This window comes from Harpia harpyja, chromosome 20 (assembly GCF_026419915.1).
Source record: "Harpia harpyja isolate bHarHar1 chromosome 20, bHarHar1 primary haplotype, whole genome shotgun sequence".
NCBI classification, from domain to species: domain Eukaryota; kingdom Metazoa; phylum Chordata; class Aves; order Accipitriformes; family Accipitridae; genus Harpia; species Harpia harpyja.
Genome location: NC_068959.1, coordinates 10790964 through 10814431, shown reverse-complemented (window position 1 = coordinate 10814431; position 23468 = coordinate 10790964). Strand labels below are relative to the sequence as shown.

The 23468-nt window shown below is 37.4% G+C and overlaps 1 protein-coding gene across 6 annotated transcripts in view; it reads left to right on the top strand.

The window, feature by feature from the left end:
- SFXN1 (sideroflexin 1) overlaps window positions 1-23468 on the top strand; it is a 41004-nt gene that overhangs the window by 15003 nt on the left and 2533 nt on the right. For 5 of the 6 annotated variants that reach the window (XM_052772050.1, XM_052772053.1, XM_052772049.1 and 2 more), the window contains 7 exons: window positions 10314-10488; window positions 11130-11300; window positions 14026-14124; window positions 15218-15293; window positions 16392-16477; window positions 17715-17842; window positions 18394-18443. In XM_052772050.1, coding sequence (XP_052628010.1) covers window positions 10325-10488; window positions 11130-11300; window positions 14026-14124; window positions 15218-15293; window positions 16392-16477; window positions 17715-17842; window positions 18394-18443 — 774 coding nt within the window. In that variant the 5' untranslated portion in view covers window positions 10314-10324. Of the gene's footprint in view, window positions 1-10313; window positions 10489-11129; window positions 11301-14025; window positions 14125-15217; window positions 15294-16391; window positions 16478-17714; window positions 17843-18393; window positions 18444-20056; window positions 20755-23468 lie in introns of those variants that run through there. The other variant, XM_052772054.1, reaches the window with a different exon arrangement.

Here is a 23468-nt window from a genome sequence, read left to right as displayed (position 1 = left end):
GAGAGTGAAGCAGTAGCCTATCTGGTGCCCAATCTAAGGACATTTGCTGAAGGATCCTCACTCACGAGAATTCAGGCATTTGTATCTGTTGAGGAAAGCCTGCTTCTGGGGTAGTTCTCAGGCAAGTTTCTCTCACAAATAGTGTCTCTGACAATACCACGCTCTTAGCCACCTAAGCTGTCTGCATCTCTCAAGGAATGGACATCTTGCTATTAGAGATGCTTCTTGACTCAGAACAGTGACTGTTGCTTTAAAAATGTGTATTTAGATCAGACATGGAGAATTAGGTTCACAGTTATACCATCAAGACATTTCTTTTTCTGTCACTCTATTCCCAATTTTAGCTTAGATACTGGAAAAATTAATGATATACCTGACAAAGTTTCTTAATTGTGAAGTGAATTTTTTCAAGACTTGGATTAAAATACAAGGTGTCAGTCACATAAGAAGATACAAATGTTTCCAGGGAAGGTAACAAAGCTGCTTTTCATCATTGGTGCACTGCTGCATGAGTTTAAATTGCCCAGAATTTCCCAGATTATGTGCCCATCTGGATTATTCAGTCATGCAGCAGGGTTTAAAATAAAGGATCAAATGTCTGGGTTGTTCAAAATTGAGTGGTATGTTACTGTCTGAAATAAATTAAATAGTCATAGCTACTCTTTTGGCTATTGCTTTGGTTTGAAAAGTGGTTATGTGACCTTCAATGTGATGTTTAAAATGTGAACTTTGAAGAGGAACAGCGGAGAGTTGAACTCCTGACAACTCCTGAATCTGCATTTTGTAGAATTGCTGCAACTGCTGTTGTTAACCTTTAAACAAGGTTTAAAGTCTTCTACTACTGCTGGTTCTGTGGCAAATCTAAATGTAGCCTTTGTACTAAAACTGTTGATCAGACTTTGTGCTAGGTTTTATGTAATTATTTTTTAAGAGAGGCCACTCTCACTTATTCTTAAGCCCTCTTTTTCCCTTTAGTTAATGTTAGTATTAAACTTTAGACCATGAACTGGCAGATGATTCCATCTGATCAGAGAGGGCAAGAAGTTTGGGTGTGCTTGGTACTGGGGCTTCCAGCTCAGTTCAGTGTCACTTTCTGATTGAAAGTACAAGATGAAAAAGATAGTCAAAGAATTACTGATTTAAAATAAAGATTTTTGTAGGAGGTTATTAAAAATACAGAGTTGAGAGTTTCTCTTCAGATAAACAAAGACCTTAGTTTTAGCCGTCAGTGAGTCCTACTGTGCTTTTTAGTTTGTTTTTGTTTTCTGATTGCTAGAGCTGGGAGAACGTTGGGGAGAAAGATGAGGAGGCAGCAGCAGGGATATTTGGAGAGAGAGTGGTAGAGGAGAGGCTGGCAGTGAAATTTGCTTTAAAGCACTTGGGAAGCACAGTTCACACAGCGGTGTCCTCTCTGTGAGCTGCCATCCATATCACCACATCTAATTGCCTCCGGTCTACAGAACCACATTCTCAGCTCAACTTTTGGTGCCAAGTGCATGGCAAGCCGTGGCCATTTCTTTAGCTTGACAGTCATATGTTTATGAAAAACTTTATGAAGACACAGTCGTAGTTATGATTCTGAAAATATGCCTTGGTACATAGGAAGAGCTGCAGTGTGAAACACATGGATAATCAAACTTCTGTGTCAGTGCTGGGGAGCTAAATAGTCCCAAAAAATGTTCCTGGTCATGGGAACGCTGTCCCCTGTATTGTTAACTTGCTGGAGCGTAGCATGGAGCGGTTTTGCCCAGGACAGCTGATGCTCACCCAGACAATCCAGCAGCACAAGAGAGGATTTAGCTGCCGTTCTCCATGGGCAGTTTAGATACAGCTGCCCTAGTTTGGAAACTGAAAGGGTTTAATAATATGAATGTGCCAGAGAGCATAGTCCGTTCTTTACTACTGTTTTAATTTACTAGTGTGGACTATTAGCACCCTCAGGGTGTGCAGGTACAACGGTTCTATTAAATACCTAACTGATCTGTTGTTTGAAACGCCAAAAATATGTATTATTTCCTTCCTTACTGCATATTTTCCATGATAGATGTTAACTGTTTGACTGCGTTATGATGTTGTCTTTTATCCTTTCCAGTACTGCTCATCCTCCAGTGTGAACATGACCTCAAAGTGACATTTCAGTATGGATTATTACAGTAACTTATGTGTTTGTAAAATTAACGTTGTTTCCCAAATCCTCTGTTGATGGAGTTGTTTGAGGAAGAGAGTTGTTTCAAGATCAGATTGGGTGATTTTGCTGCTTACCTTTCCACCTTAAAATTTAAGGTGCTGTTGATTCACAGTTTTGTCCTATTTTACAGGTGGTCTCCCCTCTGTTGGTACTTATTGAATAGCAACAGGTGTGGGAACAATAAATTCAGATGCTTATATATAGGCAGTTAAGTGTTAGGTAGTTGTTGAAGTTTGCCTTCATTATTTGACTGTAACACAGCAAACATTTTTATCTTTGCTCTAGAGGATTTGTGCATTTACTTTCCAGTCCCTTTGCAAACTTTCTACTTATCTCAGGGTTCAGATGGATTTATTTTAATTTGATTTAACCCAGGTGTCCTTTATTTTTGCTTTACATAATTCTGTTATGGATATATGGATAATGAGAACTTAAATCTTGGGCACACTTAATGTATATGGAGAATTATATCACTGAAGGTAGTGGAGTTACACCCTTGACAAAGCATTGTAGTCAAAATAATAATTAAATCTTAAATAGTTTTATTACAGTGCTTTTGTTATTGAGTACTTGAATGAATTATGCAAACAGCAGCACCCCTCTAAAATTGTATCTGAAAATCAAGGTGACAGCTAGGTAAAATACTATTGCAGCAACTTAAATTGAGGGTATTGTACCTATTTCTTGCAGTTTTACAGTCTCACTGTTTAAATAAAAAAATAAAATTTAAAAAAAACAATACAGTTTATGATGATGGCTGCATGGCTGTTGGATGATATATTGATGAAACCATTTTTGTGCACAGTCACCATTTTTACTTTATAGTTGGACATTTTGTTTTATAAGAGGATCCCTTCAAAGTACATAGGCATTTTATTGACTTATGTTTTTGCTTTATGGGACTTAGTTCCCTTTTCAGTATTTACTAATAGGGGCTGATAAGTCATGAGTAGCATCTCTTTAATATAAAAGGTGGGGCTTTTATACAGAAATTCACTGGTTCTCTTAGACAGGCACCATTGTTAACAGATCTATGACTCAGAGTCCCGAGACTGGCAAACTCAGCAACCTTTTATACTTCACTGCAAGTTTTATGTGTCTCCAAATTGTATTATTCCAGTGTCTGAACTTTTTACACTGCCTTGTATGCACGACATCTGTTCCTCCTCTGTGGGCATTGGTGGTCTGTCCCTGCCCATAGTCTTTATGATTTTTATTTTAAACTTATTTAGAACAGCATTGTTCCTATGTGTATTCTTAAAGTGCAGGTCAATTAAGTCCATCGCATCATTTTGAAGAAAATGTTTTTGTGTACTTAAGTAGCTGTCACCTAAATTTTTAATCCCTTTTTGCATGAGATCTAAGCTTTTGCAGGGTGGACACCTGTCCCGTCCCCCACCATCCTATGCAGGGTTGGAGGCTATATACTATCCATTATTAAGATTAGTAATATTAAAGTCAATGTTTTCTGTTGCTATCTTTCTAAACAGACACAGTGATTTGAAGCATGATCTTTTGTTGTAGCACATGCCAAGGGTCCTCCATTAGTGTATGATTTCCATTTTCCTACTAGGTTGCTTTTTGCTGCTACAGCACTAACCCTTGTTTGGTAGATTTACAAGGAGAAAGAGAGACCAAAGCATGTGCTGACATGCTTCTGCTAGCTTAGTCTGGCTAGCATAGGTAACAGCAGTGAGAAGGGCATGGAAACAGGACTTTTACCTTGTGCTGGCAACCAGAGTGGTTGTGTGTTGTCTTTGGTGTGCTTTTACTCTGTGTTACGGCCACCCTGGCTACTCTCTTACCACTACCACTTAGATCATGTTAGCTCTTTCTACCATCACACCTTTTTTTGGCTGTGTAGACACACAAGGACTGGGAGTTTTTCCAGTTTACAGCAAGTTAGGTCTCTTGTACCCACTTTCTTGATCTGTAATGTAGAGTTTCAATCTCTTGACTCTGGCAAGCCCAAATGTTTAAAATTATCTATGCTTTATGTTTCTTGTTCCTTTTCTTCCCTGCAGATTTAAGGCTAGGCTTCAAGATTTGCATTGCACGTGGCTCCTCCCGCATCTGCAGATCCTGAACTTGAGCAAAATGGTAACCCAAGGTGGTCACTGGTTAGTCTGTTGAAGGAGCATGGGAGTGCAGACCTTTGATGCTCCCAGACCTTTCACGCTCCCAGACCTTCTACTGTGCCAGTTAACATACTAATCCAGGCCTCTCTCTTCTTTCTGCTGCATTGGTTTTCTGCTAGGGTAGTAAGTTATATCAGCACACATGGTTCAAGGAGTATCAGAGCGGACACAGAGTAGACCGAGTGGGGAGGGGATAAAGATAGGACATGAAAGTGGTAAGTCTTCTATTTTCTGTAGATCTACCTTCACCGGGGTAGGCTAAATGAAATGGAGTGAAACAATCCTGACTTGAACCATGAGCCATCTGCAGTGAAGGCAGATCCTATTGTTTAGATTTCTTATTACTAAAGGACTTGTTTTTGTGGACAGAGGTATCATAAGTATGTAAAAACAATTCACAGACAACCCAGTAGTATATATGCTAATCAGAGTGAAAAGCAAGAAAAGAGCTTGTATTTGTGGACAGCTTTATTAAGCGTTCATTAGATAGCTTTAAACAGATTAACATAAGCAATCCTAAGAAGTTTTTAATCTTTCTAAATGAAACTGATAATTTAATTATAAAAATATTTAAACTTGGGCTTTCCTACAAATAATATACCATAGGGAAGCATTCATAGAATGACTTACTAGCCCTAATGTACAGATTTTTTTACTTACTTTTTTTTAGTAAAGAAGAATTTTTGAATAAATGAGTTCACCCTGCTTTCATAGGGTACTGCTTTGCAAAACCAGCGGTTACCATTTTAGACCAGAAGATGGTCTGTTTCTTCACAATATACCACTGTTCACTGGAGGGTGTCTTTAATGGTATAGTACTCAGAAACAGAAAAGAAACCTAAGGACCATCTCCTATTCAGACAGTCTGCACAAGAACTCTGTTCAACAAATCTGTCCTAAGTATTTTTTCATTTCCATGATCTGTGTTCATTCTGCAAGATGCCTAGTGAGAAATGTATCACGTAAAAATAATCCTATTAATCCACAGGTGTCTCCGCATTGTGGTGTTTTAAACTGTTTCATAACTGTGGAAGTACTTATAGCAAACAGGAATGTGGGATAGAAAGACAAGAATATTCAACTGGACTGGAAGTGAGGGATGAATTCTCTGCTTCTTACCCAGCGCCTTTCCATCTCTCGTCATTACTTTGTGAAATAATAACTTGTGTCTTGCTGTATCAGCAGTACTTAAAGCACAGGTCAGGAAGTCTAGGTTCTGCTGTCATTTGTGACTTGGCCTGTAATCTTGAGCCAAGTTATGTTATTTAATTGTCATGTTTCTTTTACCTGTGTGTGGGGAGAACAATGCTCCTTAACGGTGCTGAAAAGCTGGTAACACCGATTTTACTGGTAATGTCATTTATAATTCTGATACAAATGCTTTCATGCTTGAAGGTTAGCTTAGTAAATGATATATTGCTATGGCACCTTATTTTCTTGAAGTTTGTAAGATTTATTGTTTCACTGTAGGGAAATTCTGTCTCAGCTTATAGTAAAGACCTTAATAAAAGCTCCCGTACAATAATGAACTTAACAGTGAGGGAAATGGGAGTGGAAGGAGGGTGAAAAGGTTAGTTTCCCCTACTGTACCACATTTATTAACCTTCTAGTATCCTGGGAAGCTTTAGGACCTTCTCTAAGTTGATGGTGAAACCGTAAGATCTGAGGGTAGTTGAATCACGACTGTATTTACTGTAAGTTGGAGCAGCAGTGCTGACGCTCCTTGTATACTTGCTTTACCCTTACTTATTTGAGGTAATGACTGCAAATTTTAATACATGAACAGGTCTTTGGAACAATATGTTTTTCTTGAGGTCTCTTGTACCAAAGAAAAACTGAAGGCCACTGGGGAAAAATGATGTAGTGAAAGAGCAAGAAAGTGTATTCAGTAGGTTGGATCCAATAATATTAAATAAATTTAGCAATGTTCATTTTAGTCATTGAAACACACATTTAGCAGTTATTTCTATGCAGTAGTGGATCACCTCCTTAACAGGTAAAACACTATAGAGTGAATAGCTTTTAAATATTCATAATGCTCACCCAATACAATCAGTGTATTCTTCTATTGCACCTCACAGTACCATTTTAATGTATTAAACTAAAATTATGTAATTACTTACTACAGCAAATAGCTCATATTCCATGTAGTATACACCTGAGGGGAAAGAATACACTGCGCTATGGGAGTCTTCATTGTACCCAGGTGTTCAGAGCTGCTGGTTGGGGTCAGTGCCAAGTGAACAGAGGTTTTTAACTCTTGAGAAAGGGGTAAATCCAGCTCTGTATGCTCAGTTCTCAGTAAGGTCAGTGCTGGTCATAAAAAGGTCTTAATTTTTGTTACTAGAAACAGACTTTATTTCATCATTTGTTCTGGTTTCACATATTAATACAGAAAGAGCACTGCATTGGATGCAGAGTGGTATAGAAAACCCTGGCCTTGTGGTTTCAGGTGATCACATGTTTTTAACAGTACCATTTTCTGGGGATACTTCAGTATATTTTCCTTTATCCTAGCATTCAGAATGATTTATGCTTTTGTCGAATAGCTGGGGGGTGTTAATTACTGCAATAAAAGCCGTGAGAGCTTATACTGATTTGGGAGTCTTTGAAACAACCTTGCACATGATGACTTCGAGCAGAAACTGGGAATTTTAAACTTATCTGGAAAGGATTAATTGAGCACTTAAGCTCTTAATACAGTTTATCAGGAAAAACCAAAAGCAATCCTACTGGTGTCCTACCTGCAGCCTATGCTGTCAGGTCATGATTATCCAGAATTCAGCAATATCTGTAGAAACACAGCTTGGTTTTACACAATTGCTGCCTACATTCCAAAGGCAAACAGCTCTGCTTTGCCAGTACAGCGCTGAGTTTCTCCTGACGTCAGGAAAATTTAGTGAGCAAGACACAAAAATACCTGTGTAGTTATAATCTTTGTGTGATTTTAGCCAAATTGATTTAGCTTGTCTAAAATTCAATAATAAGATCTGTTCTATAGAATTGGAGATTATTTGTTCAAGGAAGAGCTTGCATCTGGTGGAAAGCAGAGATCTTTCTTATTTAATGCTTGTTTTTCTCACTATTCTATCATAAATAATACAAACTAAACATAAAAATGGTACATAAACATGCTAAATGCTTTGGGTTGTTTTTTTTTCATTTGATGAAAACAAACTCCTTGGGTTTTTAATGGAACCTGATTACTTAACTTAAAGAAACTTTAATTACCAGTAAACGTACAAAAGGAAGGATGTTTATGTTGAGTGGCACTAAATTACGATTTTCTTATAAATTTTTAACAAACTTATTTAGTAATACTAGCTGAGATATGACATTTTCATCATTCAGCTGTTAATCATGCTGTGATTGTGAAGGACAACCCTTCATTATTATTTATTTAATCCATTCTGGGTTCTCAAAGTTTGGTGTACTAGCAGTAGGCTACTTCGCTTTCTTCATTACCACATGTGCCTCAAATATTCGGCAGTGCTGAATAGAATGTACTTGCCAAATCTTTAAACATTGCATATCTTCATGTATAATGCAGTTAGTTATTCTGCATTTTTGCAACCTTATCTTTACAGCTTTACAATTGTGTCTGATGCTCAGTGCCATCGTGTTTATGCATACACAGTTTCTCTTGACTTTATGAGCATGTGTAACATTGGAAATAATTTGAGCAATCTGAATGTCATTGGCAGTTCTTCCTGGCAGATGATACATCAGAAAATCAAATATTTCCCATAATGTTTGTACGGTGCACCATAAAATAGTATGGGGCCACTAGGTTTTCATTGTTATCAAATCACAGCAATAATAACCACGGAAGTCCTAAATAAGAGTCATGCTTTTGCTATTGTTCAGTCTAGAAAAGAGGAGGCTGAGGGGAGACCTTATCGCTCTCTACAACTACCTGAAAGGGGGTCGTAGCGAGGTGGGTGTTGGTCTCTTCTGTCAGGTGTCTGGAGATAGGACAAGAGGAAATGGCCTCAAGTTGAGGCAAGGGAGATTTAGGTTAGATATTAGGAAAAATTTTTTTACTGAGAGGGTTGTCAAACATTGGAATGGGCTGCCCAGGGAAGTGTTTGAGTCGCCATCCCTGGAGGTATTCAAAAAGCGAGTGGACAGGGTACTCCAGGGCATGGTTTAGGGGGCATGGTTAATGGTTGGACTCGATGATCTTGAAGGTCTTTTCCAGCTGAAATTATTCTATGATTCTATGATTCTATTACATAAGCATAAAAAAGCTAAGTCTGGGTAAATGCAGGGAAGACAGTCTTTTCCCTGAATAATTCCCACTCTAAGGGCAATTCTAACTGGTAAGTGGTTCAAGGCAGAATAATTTTTACACAGTCCTCAACTGCTTAAAAGGTTGATTTTATGGTTCCTGCAAGAGATGTCACAAAGATGGATAATCTCCTTCTTGTACAACTACAAGCCGATTTAGCTCACTTTCAAGAACAGATTTGAGGGGGGGGCTGGAGTGTGGATGCAGCTAGAAATGCTGCTCTATAGTGTCTTCTAAATATTTATTAGTTTCCTCCTCCTTCCTGTTGCTTAAAGCTGCCAATTTAGGGCTGGTTATGACAGATGGGGAGACTTAAGCCTTTATTTCTGTAGAAGTTTACTTTTCCAAAGACTTCCAAGTTTTTCCACTTGAGGTAGAAGAGAAGGATCATAATTACATTTGAGAGATGGACAATAGCTTCTTCAGATGTCATGAATAGTCTCTCCTTTTTTCCCACGAAGTTCATATTTTTTATGATGGAGACACTTTACACGATTAGTTACTTTCTTTTTGTGATTTTTTTTCAGTTCTACATCATGTAAGTTTCATCAAATTAACCAAAATGTCTCAGACAACTTCATGGTGTTCTTTAGTTAAGATGAAAATATTCTTCAGTGGCAGCTTACACCATATGTATCAGTTGTCCTAATAATGTTGATGGTTTTTGCTATTAAAACAGATAAAATGCTATGTGATGTCATCTGTATTTTTATAGGTCCAATTTACTTCAGCCATTTGAATTACAAGCATTATTTGGAGGATGGCTTTTTTTTTAACTGCAGAAATTTCTCTTAAGAAAGTTAAAGTTCATATAGCTTGTGCTATGCAGGGACTGTCCTTCCTTCATTAGATGTTGAAGTAAACTTAGTCATCCTGAAGTAATTTTTAATTTTCTGGGCTTTAGGCCCCATAAATGCACAACTATGTTAGTTCAGTGCCCTTCATTGTAGTTCTTTAACCATCTTTGAAGTATCATTAGGAGATCTGGTCATGTGTTCATAATGTGGCAAATTGTTGCATTACATAATCTTTGTTTTGTTAAAACATGGATTTAGGGAAACAACATTTATTACAAGAAATTGTTGGGTTTGTGTTTCTAAGTTTTGTTTTGTATTGCTATGCCAGAGAAGTTAAGTGAATTTTATTAAGTATTTTTTCTGTCACTGCACTTTATAGCAGCTCTTCAGGCACCTCTTGAAATATTTCATTTCTCCTTCCCTTCAAGACAATATACTTAGCAAACACTAATTCATCATTGAAATAAAGGACACTTCTGATTAGTATATTGTTATTTAATACAGCTATTTATTAATAAATTTCTATACTTCCTTTGCATCTCCCTCATCATCAGACATTTGTACATGTATATGATGTACCTCTACCTCATAATCAGATACTTGTACTCTTACAAAGATGTAATGTATAAATGTCTTGGGGAAACAGGCACAGAAACATAACTAAGTTCTTGCTTTTTTACTTCTGTCAATACTAGCCTCATTAAAACCCATGGTGATATCTGACATCATCTGCTTTTTGGATATATACTTGCGCCTTTAAACCTCAGTTCTGCACGTTGTTTGGTGTTTGTTTTCTGTTGGTTTTACCCTAAACATAACCCCTTTTCATCTTGCAGGTTATACATACATTATGAAATAAGTGGAATTCCAAATTGTAAATTTTCATGTTTTCTTCACAGAGTTTTTGAAGATGTCAGCAGATATACCATTAAATATTAATATCAAGGAGCCCCGATGGGATCAAAGCACTTTTGTTGGGCGAGCCAGTCACTTCTTTACTGTAACAGACCCCCGAAATATTCTGTTATCTGATGCCCAACTGGAAAATGCAAGAAAAATTGTTCATGACTACAGGTATGGCATTGATCACCTTACTGCTGTCCCAAAAAAGTCCAGTCAATGACAAGTACATGGTTATATATTTAAAAGGAAATATTTAAAACACCATTCATTGCACCACTCTTCTTACTTCAAAGCTTGAAACAATTCTTTTTTTTTTAAACAGATTTGCTAGTGAATGGGGAAATTATGTCATCTGAGAACCCCTATTAAGTATTCTGAAATACAGAAGTGTCTAATTCTAAAAATAGTTAATATGAGAACAGAGTTTAAAACTTCTTCTTATGTTCTCTATTGTTTGGAGCAAGTAGTTTCTTAAATACTTGCAAAGTAAATTTTCAAAGTTTCACACTAACAACCCCAGAGATTTTAGCTCTACATTTCAGCTCTAAAATCTAGTACAGGTTTGATTAAATGGAAATTTGGTGCTGGATATATTGACTCAGCCAATATAACCACTGCTGGGAGTTTTGATTCTTTTTATTTTACCAGTCCATTTAAAAGCTGAAGATCTGCAAGCTAACCATGAGACTAGATTAACTTAGTATGAACATCCCAAAGTCCTCTCATGCCACATTTGTCACTGGAGGTTGTAGCATTGTATAACAGTTGTGCTTTTTGCTGTTGTCTTGTTTTGGTTTTTAACTTGTCCCAAGACAAGGTATCGTGGCACCTGGCTTGACAGAAGATAACTTGTGGAGAGCAAAATATATCTATGATTCAGCCTTTCATCCAGACACTGGTGAAAAGATGGTCTTGATTGGCCGAATGTCAGCTCAGGTACCCATGAACATGACTATCACAGGTTGTATGATGACCTTTTATAGGTAAGTGATGGTAATATAACACATAAAACATTTGTCTATGAATTAGATAAGTGAAAATCAATGTTACTGTCAAAAGAGCATTTTAGAACATTTATAATAAATATTTCAAAATGTAAAATTTTGCTTCCTTTTCTCTTCTCTCTCTGCGTTCCCTCTCGCTGATTAATGGTTTCCTCTAGAAGTAGTTGTGAGATAAGCCCTTAGCCCCTCTGCTTCACCTTCCCACTTTTCCTCAAACTGGGAAAGTTGAATGTTCCAAAATCCTATCCATGTAGGAGAGTTGTGTGGAAGACAGAGGAGGAGATACCTGGGAATTTCTAACCTTAGAGATCTGGCATGTAGGATGTTCTATCTGCCAAGTGAGTACTCAATATGCTTCGGTTCATCAGTCATCAAGTTTCTCCAGCACCTGCTTAATCCTTTCATTTCCTCAATAGTTCTTGAATCACCAGTACAGTGAAGTCCACAGCAGAAGCCAGTATCATCTGTTAGTAGACTCCATGTTAGAAATATTTTTCTGACACAATGCTTTGTCAGAAGGAACTGGTGGGAGGTTCAGAGGAAACAATAGTGGTTTCGATGCTGAGATTTTACAAATTCTTGACTGACACTCCAGAAAGGCACAGCTATTTTGAATGGTGCATATATACGTATACGTGTGTATTTTAAAAAACGGCCCAGAATATGAATAAAACCATCAGTACAGCTGCCCATTCACAAGCACTGCTTCCTGTTAACTGCTTATTCTTTTATGCATGTTCTGTTATTATCCACAGTACTTATAGCAGCTATATACCTTTTCTTTGCATTATTAGTAGTCACTCAGATTCCAAACTAGGTGATTTATTAGCCTGGAAAACATCGGTTTCTTTGGACCAAACCCTCAGCAGTGCAAACAGGATTGCGTAGAATTCCTTGGACGATGCAGCATAGCCTCCATCTTAGTGCACATCACTGTGTTCTGGTTATTGCTGGCCACTGGAAGAAGCAAATTCCTCATTATACCTATGAGGGCTCTTGGGAGTGCAGTAAGGCAATGTGAGTCACGCCTAAACTTTATAGCAGGCCTAACATCCCCTACACACCAGTAGTGAGGAAACAGGAAAAAATGAGTCAGGAAAAGAGTTGCACATGCACAGGAAGAAAGGAGGAAGAACAGCAGTAGTGATGGAAAAAATCCAGCTAGTGTATATCACTGTTACTTTGGCATCTCATTCAGATACTGGAAACCAGAGGGAATAAGAATATACTTTCAAATCTCCTGAATCTTTCAATTTTTTGCAATTTAAAGAAATAACATATCTTCCCTTTTCAGAACCAAAGCCTCATGATAGACACACACCTTCTACTCTAGCATCTCCTCTTTGCTTTCCCACCTGTTACAGAATAATTGGTACAACTACTGCTTCTTCTTTAGCACTCTTAATTTCCATATCAGCCCTCCAATGAGAACCGCATTCCTGTTACTGTTACTGCCTGTGTTATTAAATAATTTAATTAAGTATAAGCTTTAACATCCTATGAAAAGTTATTTTAATGATTAGGAAGTAGTTTTCAGTAGCAACTGTTATTTTTGGTGGCCTGGTTGCCCTGACAGAAATTCTAGTGGAGCAGAATCTTCAGTGGTGTCTCCACTGAGGGCAGAGTTTGTGGTATGAGTACAGAAAGAAACACTTTTCCCCTGGTATACTCTCCTAGCCTCCAACTATCTGTGGATCAGAAACTTCCTGATCCAAAGGTAGTGTTTTATTTAATGGCCCTTAGTGGATTTCTTTTTCATAAGTGTGTCCCGTTGTTTAGATAAACTACTAGATTGAGAGCAAAGCATTCATCCCTCCACAAGACAGCCCCATACATTGTGAAACAAATTGACTGTCGCTTTTGTAACTTATCAGCATAGCCATTTGTAAAATGATAGTGCCTGCAGTTTAACAGGGACCACATTAGCTTGTTAAATGGGGACGCTGCAACTTGTACAGAATACATTTTTTCACTGCCTGCTACCCATGCTCACAAGTTAGCACCTTTTTCTCCTAAGCCATCTGCATACCGGCACAGACATAATTTATGAGGATTCCTTGGAGCTCTTTTTTTTTTGATGACTGGTCATCTGATTCATGGTGTACCAGATTAATTTCCGTGCTGTGCCTGTACTTCTTAAGCATGCAGATATTTTCATGAAAATAATTTTTCATTTTGGAGTTAAGTGTCTTTTAATCTGGTTCTACATGTGACCAAATGTTTTAATATCACAGGGATTTATTAAAACAATGGCATCATATTAGCTTTTTGAAGATGGAGAGGATAAACCCTGTCTCCTAAAATCCACTGCTCAGTCACTTATGGAGCTTCCAAAGAGAGCTAGCAGACTGTAAAGGCATAATAACCATGGAAAAGTATTCTAGAAATTAGAGCATTTCATATTTCTCTGTGTGATTTTTATAGCGAGGTTTGCTATAATGCTTTTGTTATTACAACAAATCTTTGTCCCAAGTGAACCTTGCTATTTAATTACAATGCTTTTAAATTCTGTTCTTAGAAGTAGTAGTACTTTCATTATCAAGACAGTATCAGATTGACTGTATTGTTTCATTCAGATAAACAAGAACCTCTGCATGATTACTGCTTGCACTGGCTTTTCTTGATTTGCCATCATTTTTCTGTGCTGTTGATGCAACTATGTTTTATTATAATAATAATAATAATAATAGTATCTCTTTTCAAGAACGACACCAGCAGTGGTTTTCTGGCAGTGGATTAACCAGTCCTTCAATGCTATTGTAAATTACACGAACAGGAGCGGTGATGCCCCAATTACTGTCAGGTCAGACACTGAACCACATACTTCTGATGTGTTTATAAGTTGCTCTCTGATGTACTGGAACATGGTTGGGCTTTAAAGTTTGAGGTGATGGATAAGCTTTTTCACCTATGCTTATGATTCATTTGATATGCACAGATGAGGTCTGATAATGATGGAGGCAAGAACTCCACTTCTGCCATTAAAGATAAGCCTAAGTGCCTTGATCATAAGCACTTAACAGCGTAGGATCTGCTAGGAGCCTGTGTTGCATTGCTTAGTCAACCATTTGAAAGTGCTTCATCAGTTTGGTGTTATACCAGGATATTTCTAAGTTGATATTGTGTGTGGACCTTCAGGTGTCTCTCTGTGCCATCTTCTCAGTGCTCTGCAGTATAGCACACACCACACTGTGTGCTTATTTACAAAAAGAGGACGCTTCAATGAACTGGTCTGCACAGTACTTATTTCTACTTGAAGGCAAAGAGAGAGACTAAATATAGATGCAGAATGCTAGAAATCATGAATAGGAGACTGGAATTGCAGTGCTTGACTTTCCAGTTTTGAGGCTGACCTGCCTATAGATGTCCAGGAGAAAGCCGTGGGTTTGAGGATATACAGACACCTAGCTGGGAAGTATGCAAAGTATGTTTTAGGGCAGATTGGGTTGGATTTGGGTGTTTGCAGCATAGCTGGTCTGCATGTGTGGGTTTTGGTACAGTTGATTTTAATTACTATTGTAGACATGGCCTTAGAAATCCAAACTGATTTTATTAGTTTAAACAATTAGGAAATTAAATACAGAAGTAAATCCTTCAAAGTGTTCATTCAGACACATGAGAAAATGCTGAAGAGATAGCAATGCAGAACCAGCAGAAGCTGATTCAGTGTTAAGATGTTGCTTGCATGCGATTCCTACTGCTAGTGAAAGAAAAGTGTTTAATTTTTAATTTAGTGCCCCATTTGAATCTTCCATCCACATCTTATTGCAGTATCACAGAAAGGTCTACTTCTTAACTTTTGGCGGGGCGTAACTACATGTGTAAAATGTAATTATTTTAAAAGTGACATAAATGTAGTTGTTGTCTACGTGCAAACATTTTTATTTTTGTTTTAGCGAGCTGGGAACAGCCTATGTTTCTGCTACCACGGGTGCTGTCGCAACAGCTTTAGGACTTAATGCACTAACAAAGGTATTGCTGATATTTTTTTCCATTCTTAACTAGACTTTGGTGTTCTATGAGATGCTCATGGCTCATTTCTCCTCCTGTGTATCTGTGTCATGTTGTGCACAGCTCCCAGTATGGAGTTGTAACGGCCTTTGGCAGCTCCCTTTAGATCCCAAGCTTATTTTTGCCCCATGTAGATGGTTTTATATGTGTTTCAAACAGCCTGTCCTCCCTATACATCTATCAAACAGCCTTGTGTTCTGTTAATACAAACTGTATCTAATAAGGTGCCTTTTCGGCAGTTTTGTTTTTACATGTCAAAGTATCTAATAGCATTTGAAAGTTAATTGGGGTGGATATGTAATTACAACAATGTGGACTCATTATCCCACAAACTGTATAGGTGTGTTTTTAAGGTGCAGTATCACTTCTGCAAACGTGGACACCTACTCTAGACTGGCTGAAGAACTTGTAAGGAGGTGCCGCTCTTAAATGCAGAAAACTCAAATTCTTTAAACAAATGCACAACACAATCATGAAAAAAAGGTCCTTTAAAAAAAAAAAAGGAGTAAAAATGTATTTTGTACCCCTCTGCTTATGCTTTAATGTACTGGGAGTGGTATAGCATTGACAAGTTATTTGAGAAACTGTTCTAAGCAGAGTAATTCAGATTATACAAGACATTGACTAGATGAATAGCCTCCATAGTCAGTGCCTTTAGTTACAAAGCAGCTGGTGTAGATGTTGCTGGCTGTGACCTTGCCAGCAGAAACACTAAAGTTAAGGTCTATTTAGTGTTGATGTTGGGCTGACAGGCATGCTCAGAAGCTGACACTTCTCTGCAGTGATGCTACTAAATTAAAATTGTTTTTGCCAGTCTCCTGCCACTGCTCAATCTGAGAGAGGTATTTATGACTTATGTCTTGTTGTTTTACCTCTGCCCCATCAGTGAGTTTTCAATGAATTTTAATTTAAAGGAAATAAGTCGGGTCTATCATTAGTACATGAAGCATTTTAATATGACCTTTAGAAAAGAAAATTATTATGTAATTATTTTTCTTCTTTTTCTTTTTTTTCTTTTCTTTTTTTTTCTTTTTTTTCTCCTCTCTGTGTGTTTTGCAGCATGTCTCACCTCTTATAGGACGGTTTGTTCCTTTTGCTGCTGTTGCTGCTGCTAACTGCATTAATATTCCACTAATGAGACAAAGGTAGGAGAAAGAACAAAGATCACTCATTCTAGAAGAAAGGATGTTATTGAGTTTTTAGATCAGCAAGTTACTAAATAAAGCACATTATATCTCTTTAGCTTGTTTCAGAACCTTACAAAAACTTCATGCATGATCTTGTTTTGACTGATTGATTGTGACAGGTATAAAATAGAATATCCTCATTCTCTTCAGGTAACTATCCATAGAGTTCTTCAGTCTTAGATCTCAGAAACCAAGTACTGGTCCTTCAAAACTTGATCACTTGGACCCTTTAACAGAAATTCCACTTTGGAAAAATACAGTCCTTTAAAAAATGGTGCTTCAAATCCCACAAGCAGAAGTTAGTCATAGAAGTCAGGCTCTTCAGTTCTGTTTAATCATCTGAGATTACAAAAATATGCACTTTCTCAGAAACAAAATTTCATACGTATTCTGATTTGACTAGGACTAAGAATAGAAGCGGGGAAAAACAAATGAAAAGCATCCTCTGTTATAAACACAAGGTTATGGGCAGAAAAGGGAATATTTAAAGTTTGTATTTACAATGAAATTCAATCCATGGTAGTATTTTATCTCTTATAAAAGATGAGGAGAAGAATAAAGGCAGTCCTCAGTATATCTGCCCTTCTGCCTGCGTCTCACTCCCCTAGTTCTCCCCAGTAATGTGAGTTTAACACCTAACCCTGCACTTGAGCAAAAGATCTAATGGAGAATAATACAGTTACAGAAATGTAGTTTGTTTTGTGCCTCCTTTTATACTTTCAAATATGTTCTTAGTGGTTGAAATGAAAACTCAGACTAGAATGCCAGAGGGGGATTTTCACAAAAACTTCTGTTTTAGTTCAGTGAAACTAGCCTTCCTGTATGCCCTGTGTTGTCTGTCAGAAAGGACAGACTACTTCCAGAGCAGTCCAGGAAATTCCACTTTTCCAAGTTGCTTTTTGAAGGAACCTCTCTACAGAAATAACACACCTCCTTTCTTCCCCCTTGGAATGCATGTGACCAGGCTGAAGCGGCAGATTGCTGGTTGTTTACTTTTCAGCATATTTTCCCCCAGATCTTTCTTTGCCTTTTGAAATTTTTGTGCCAGAGAGTGTTGCAAACAGGCTAACTTGGAAAATAAAATAAAAACTATAGTTCTTATAACTGACAATTTTAAGAGGACAAAGATAAGGTGACAAAAAAGGTGAATAAATGCATGTCAGTCACTGCTTTATTTTTACCCTTTATTCAACAGGGAACTCAAGTTTGGAATCCCCATCACAGATGAGAACGGAAACAGACTGGGTGAATCAACAAAAGCAGCTCAGCAGGCAATTACCCAGGTGGTTATATCAAGGATTCTTATGGCTGCTCCTGGCATGGGTAAGAATAACTGTAGTCACGTGCAGCTCCTCATTATCAGTTCTCAATGTGAGAGCTTAAATTCTATATAAGTGATTTTTCTCAGAGGCCAAATTATCTTACAGTTATGCAGGCAGTATTTACATTTCTGTTAAGAAGTTCCACAGAGAAATGTACATTTCTTTCTCTGAAAACATCCACAGCGTGTTACACTGAACTGCAGCAGAAAAGCTCCTGGGATGCTTTTGCAGAAAAGATACAGATAGCAAAGGAATGGTAGCAAATTTTGCTTGAGTGGAATTGGTTTGGTGAAGAGTAGGTGCTTTGACCAGTACCAAGTTACTGAGCTCAGGTTTAGTTATGCATGAAATTAGAAGTTTTGCTTATTGGGAGAATTTACTTCTGTAAATACCAATCAGGTATCTTGAATTGGCAATGTGAAATGAAAGCTCAGTTAATGACAAAAGGCTGTGAAAATTGTATTATGGTATTAGTTCATCCTAAAAGAAAATTAAAACAAAGTGCCTTTTTCTCCAAGGTTAATGTTTTGGGGTTTTTTTTCTCATTTGCAGCAATTCCTCCCTTCATAATGAATACATTGGAAAAGAGAGCCTTTTTAAAGGTTAGTCTTAGATAATCTGTGTATATGTATTTCATATCCTAAGTTAATATTTTCATGAATTTAAAATACTTTCTGAGTCTTCATATTTGCCTCCCGAACACTCTGGGAGGACATTACTGTAGAGCTTGCTTTACAGCTGTCGCTTTCTTTATGCCTTTCTTAGAGATAGCTTGGTTCTTTTTATCACAGTGTAAAATAACATTAGGAAAAGATGAACTTTTTTGTTATTTTTATAATTGTTCTTAAAATGCAGAATTCCTCCTAGTAAATAAACCTTTCTTGTACTGAGACTTGGAATACAGTTTATTAGAAAAATACTGAAAATTTTAATAATGCCTTTTTCTCAAGATAGCAATAAGGAGGCTTTGCTTAGCTGCTGTAGTAGCAATTTGACTTTGGAAACAGCAATGATGGTAAAAATCTGTTTTGAAAATGATCCTTTAAAATTTACTGGATGAGCAAGTGCAGGGTGGGCATAGAATGGGCATGCTTCGTCAAAGATTACTTGTTTCCTATATTCTGTTTATGCTAATGTAGTGTGAAGTCAAACACTTGGTGTTAGTAAATACATAAACTAAATCAACGTTATGCACTGTGTGTGCATGAGAGGGTAAAGAACAATAATGAAATTAATTATAGGGTTGTCTAACACAAGAAATAATATTCAGATGAGGAACTCTATAATTCTTTACCAGTAAAGGCAGTTTCATCTTCACCAGCTGATATCACTGATTTACTTATTGTATAGCTCCAGGCAAAGTCTCTGCCTGTGAAACCCACCCAACAAGCTGGGAAAAATAGCCTAAGAGAATCTGTCTCCTTCCTGTTAGAAGTTAGAAAAAGCAAGCATGGTCTGAGTCGCCAGACCCTGCCTTGGAAAAATGGTTTGGGTGGAGACTGGGAGCACAAGCAGGGGAAATTGCCTGGTTTTGGTTGGCTGAGATAAAGCTTTATAAAATATGTAAACTATATTTCTTATTGTTTCTGCCTTTCATTATTCTCGTGCAGAGTTAGATTACCCAGTTATATACACCATTTGAAAGTGCTTTCAGTGTATATAAATGAGGCATTGGGAAGAGGTCCCAAGCATCTTCCAATTTTAAAAACTTTTTTCCTGAAGTGCTTTGCTTCCCTACTCCCTTGTTAACAGAAAACACTATTGCTCAGAATGTAAAAACAGGAAATGTGATGTTTTAGAGTGAAAGTCAGTGTGTGCTGCTTGTATCTCCTGAAAGAAGCAAGACTGCGGTGCATCTAAATAAGCTATTTGTCTGCAGCATAAAAGGCCCTACACTGATTTGGCTAATTCTTAATTGCTGATTTCTTTTGACCCATACCCTGTTCATAGAGCAGCTTTAAGCAGCTTGTGATACTGTTACGTTCTTGAGAATGTATTACCTGGAACATTAACCCTTGTTTAAAAAAAAAATCAGAAATTTAAAGCAAAGATTATTTTATATGTATTTGACATAGGAGAAATGTCACATGCTATCAACTCAACTGGCAAATACATGACATTTGTGAAGAAGTTGCAGCAATCCTCAGGGTTTGGAGACAAATATCTATTGTTTTTGTGTGGTATAATCAATATAAGGGTGTTGTGAATTTTTCAGATCAGCAAAAATGAGCGATTTCTTCAGTGACTACTCAGTGGTCTTTGGTACCATCATGACCGTTTATGCTCACCTGTTCCTCCCCCTCAGCCTCAAAGACTGTGAGTTCAGGTGAAAACACTGCTCTGCAGGTAGTCAGTGGTAACACTTGGTAGAGATTAGTATTAAAACCATTAAGGAATGAGCTGCATTTTTAACAAGCAGCTTCTGCATGTCCTCTTGAGGTTTCAGAAGCACCATCCCATTTGTAGTACTCCAACACCATCCACACGATGCTTTACTAACTCATTATTCTTAGCCTTTGCTTTGCACACCATCAGTCTTGAAAATAATTCTTGTATGCTTGCCAAAGCCTATTAAGCAACACACAGGGCCAGAAAATAGGCAAATGGTTGTGAAATAATGAAGAAAATAGACTGGTGTTCTGCATTAAGATAGAAAGAAATGCTTCTGGAATGCTGGTCTCAGTGATAGCAGGCTATCATCCTCTGATATTTAAAATAAGATGTAAGTTATATAGCACTGTTCATCCCCCATACTCCAACATCATTTTGCATGAGAACATTTTGATGGTAACATTAGTATGAATTAACAATATTCCCAAAAGTTATTGCAGAAAATTACTCAAGAATGTTTTTAGAATACAAGCACATACTTACTGCTTCAAAAAGAATCTAATCATTTCTTGACTTGAAAAAAACTTTATATATATATGTACTTTTGCTATATAGGTTTCAGCAGTGGCTTTGGCTGCCTTTTACGCGATTATGCAGTATAGTAGTTCTTGATTAGGCTGTATAACGTCTATGTTCATTATCCCTACTGACATATAGTTGACTAGCTCTGCGCAGAACCAAGTTATTTTATCTGCTGCAGCAGGAGGATCCATAAACAACCTTGCCCTGAGGCACAGCATTTATAGATGTATTTTAGTTACAGGTAACCTTTCTCCTAAGGAAAGAAATTGGTTTTTTCCACAGAAACTTCTGAAAATTCCAATCGACACTGAAGTTTTAATTTATATTACTACTCTTACAGCTTCAGCTACTGTTTCTCTCCTGTTCTGCATATTGTATTAACATTCAAGTTGATTCTAGAAATTTCCTCATATAATCTTAAAACGAGCTCCTTGGGGGTCTCTCAGTCTGCAACTAAAATATGTATTCAAAACTGTTACAAAACTAGATCAGAGAGCCTTTTCTTTTTTTAAACATCGTTCTTGAATGTCTTATGCCTTAGAGTTTTCCATGCATTCCTAATTTAACTGTCATTTCATTTATTCATTTTTTTGAAAACAGGCATAGCTAGCCTGGGAAAGCTGACAGATTTTGAGATCCAACAATGAAAGGAAGCAGTTAGAAAAAAGCTGATTCTCCTTATGGCTTTTGTTTTCTTAATTATCATTTCTTCATTTCTCTGTTTGCACTAACCACTAAAGATGTCATAAAGACATCTGGAAATTAAATCTTAATTCATCGAGAACTGCCTTCTTTCAGAGTTCAGTGATAGTTCTCTAACACACTAAATTCTTCTGCTGTTCTGTACTTCTCCATTTTACCTCTTTGTAGGGATATAGAGCCTGCATTTGAGTTTGGCTTTATTGTTTTACATTGTTCCCTGGGCAACTCCAATTCTTAATATTGACCTCCCAGTGTCAAGTGTTTTACCTCACCGTCTTTCTTGATTAGTGCAGCCTGGTAACATTCTTGAAAAATAAAGGCTGTAACTCAGATCAAGTACCTTGGCAAAAAATATTCTACCACATGAAGTAGATGTTGTTTAGTCTGTACCAGTAGCCACCTCTCTCAGATTAATGACCAACTCCAATAAAACAAGGCATGAAACTATTATTCTCATGACACCCTCCAACAGTCTTTTCAGTTATAAAATAATTGCGGCTTTTCTGTCATGTATCTCAGGTCCCACACTCACACTGCAATACATAGCATCCCTCTCGCTTAATTCTCCTCAGAGACTGAAGTCATTTGCACTACAGAGTTTGACTTGTGTTCCCAAATACTTGTAGTATTCACCAATGCCACAGTCCTACATACCTTCCCATCAGTCACACCATCTCATCATGAACTTTCCCAATATATAAAATGTAAAGCATTTGAGTGAATTTATCTCAGCTGAGAGTCAAATGAAGGTGTGTTTAGTGGAATGCCAGAACAGCAGAACACTGCTCCATTCACTCTTTATTCTTCTTGCTATTGCTGTCTTTTTCCATTTGTTATCTATTGTTGCAGGTTATTGCTGAATTGCAGTTCTTCCTGCACTCATTTCTGGATTACAGATTGACTCCAGGGGGGAAAAAAAAAAAAAAGAAAAAAGAAGCAATCTTCTATATCATTTCTTCTCCCTCAGGCTCTGGAGAAAGTTTAATCCACACAGGCTTGTTTTCCATGCCTCTTACACTGCTGTGACCTTCCTTAGCACCAAGCTTTGTCCTGCTGAGCTTTCTAGATTTCATTTTTCTATTTCTACTCTCAAATAGTGCCCATCTTTTGTTCAGCAGTTTCCCCTCTAAATTCTACAGCTTGAGAAATGCTGCTTGCAGAAAAAACAACATCACCTTTGTTGAAAACATTATCCACTGTAACATGATTTTTAACTCATTAGCTGTTTTGTTTTGAAATCATTCCTGTTATCATAGCAGTTGTGTATGTCCTACTTACCGGAGACACCGATTTTGTTGTAGCAACAGAAGGCCATTGCAGCAGTGTTGTTTAAACAGGTCTGGCTTTATTTCATTAGTAATTAATTTCAACTGAAATTCTAACATGGGGGGGGTGGAATAGATTCCTAAATCATTTAAAGGCCTACAAGAAAACTATCATATTTCTTGGCATACATTCAAGTTCTGCAAAAGTTACAGTAATGAGGAATATGCTAAAAATGCATCCATAGGTTATGTGTTGCTTTCTCAGCTTTGTTTCCTCTATTCTTCTACCCTTTTTCCCTTTAATAAAAGGTGAACTCCTGCAGAACTGGAACGTACCAAACTGCTACAGGGGCAAGTTCCCATACATCAAAGCAAACCGTAAGACAGGAAAAAGGACTAAGAGAGGCAGACTTACATTTTTCCTTGACACCTCCCTTATTTATGGTTGGTGGCTGTAGTTGCTGTTGCTCACAGAAGTAAATCTCCAGTTGCAAATTAAAACCATTTGATGTCACCAGAGATAGGAGCTGGAACCAGACCTAGCTCTTCTTAGGGATGCCTGGGCAAAATTCACTGTGCCTTTAGGAAGCGTGGCAGCACCACTCCAAATTTTAGCTGCATTGCTAGCTACTGTGGGCTGGTGTGACTCCAAGAAATAGCCCACATACTCAGGATCAGGTAATAAGTAGAACAGTCAACCACCTATTATAGTTTCTAAGGGACACTTAACTCAGGATAACAGTGTAC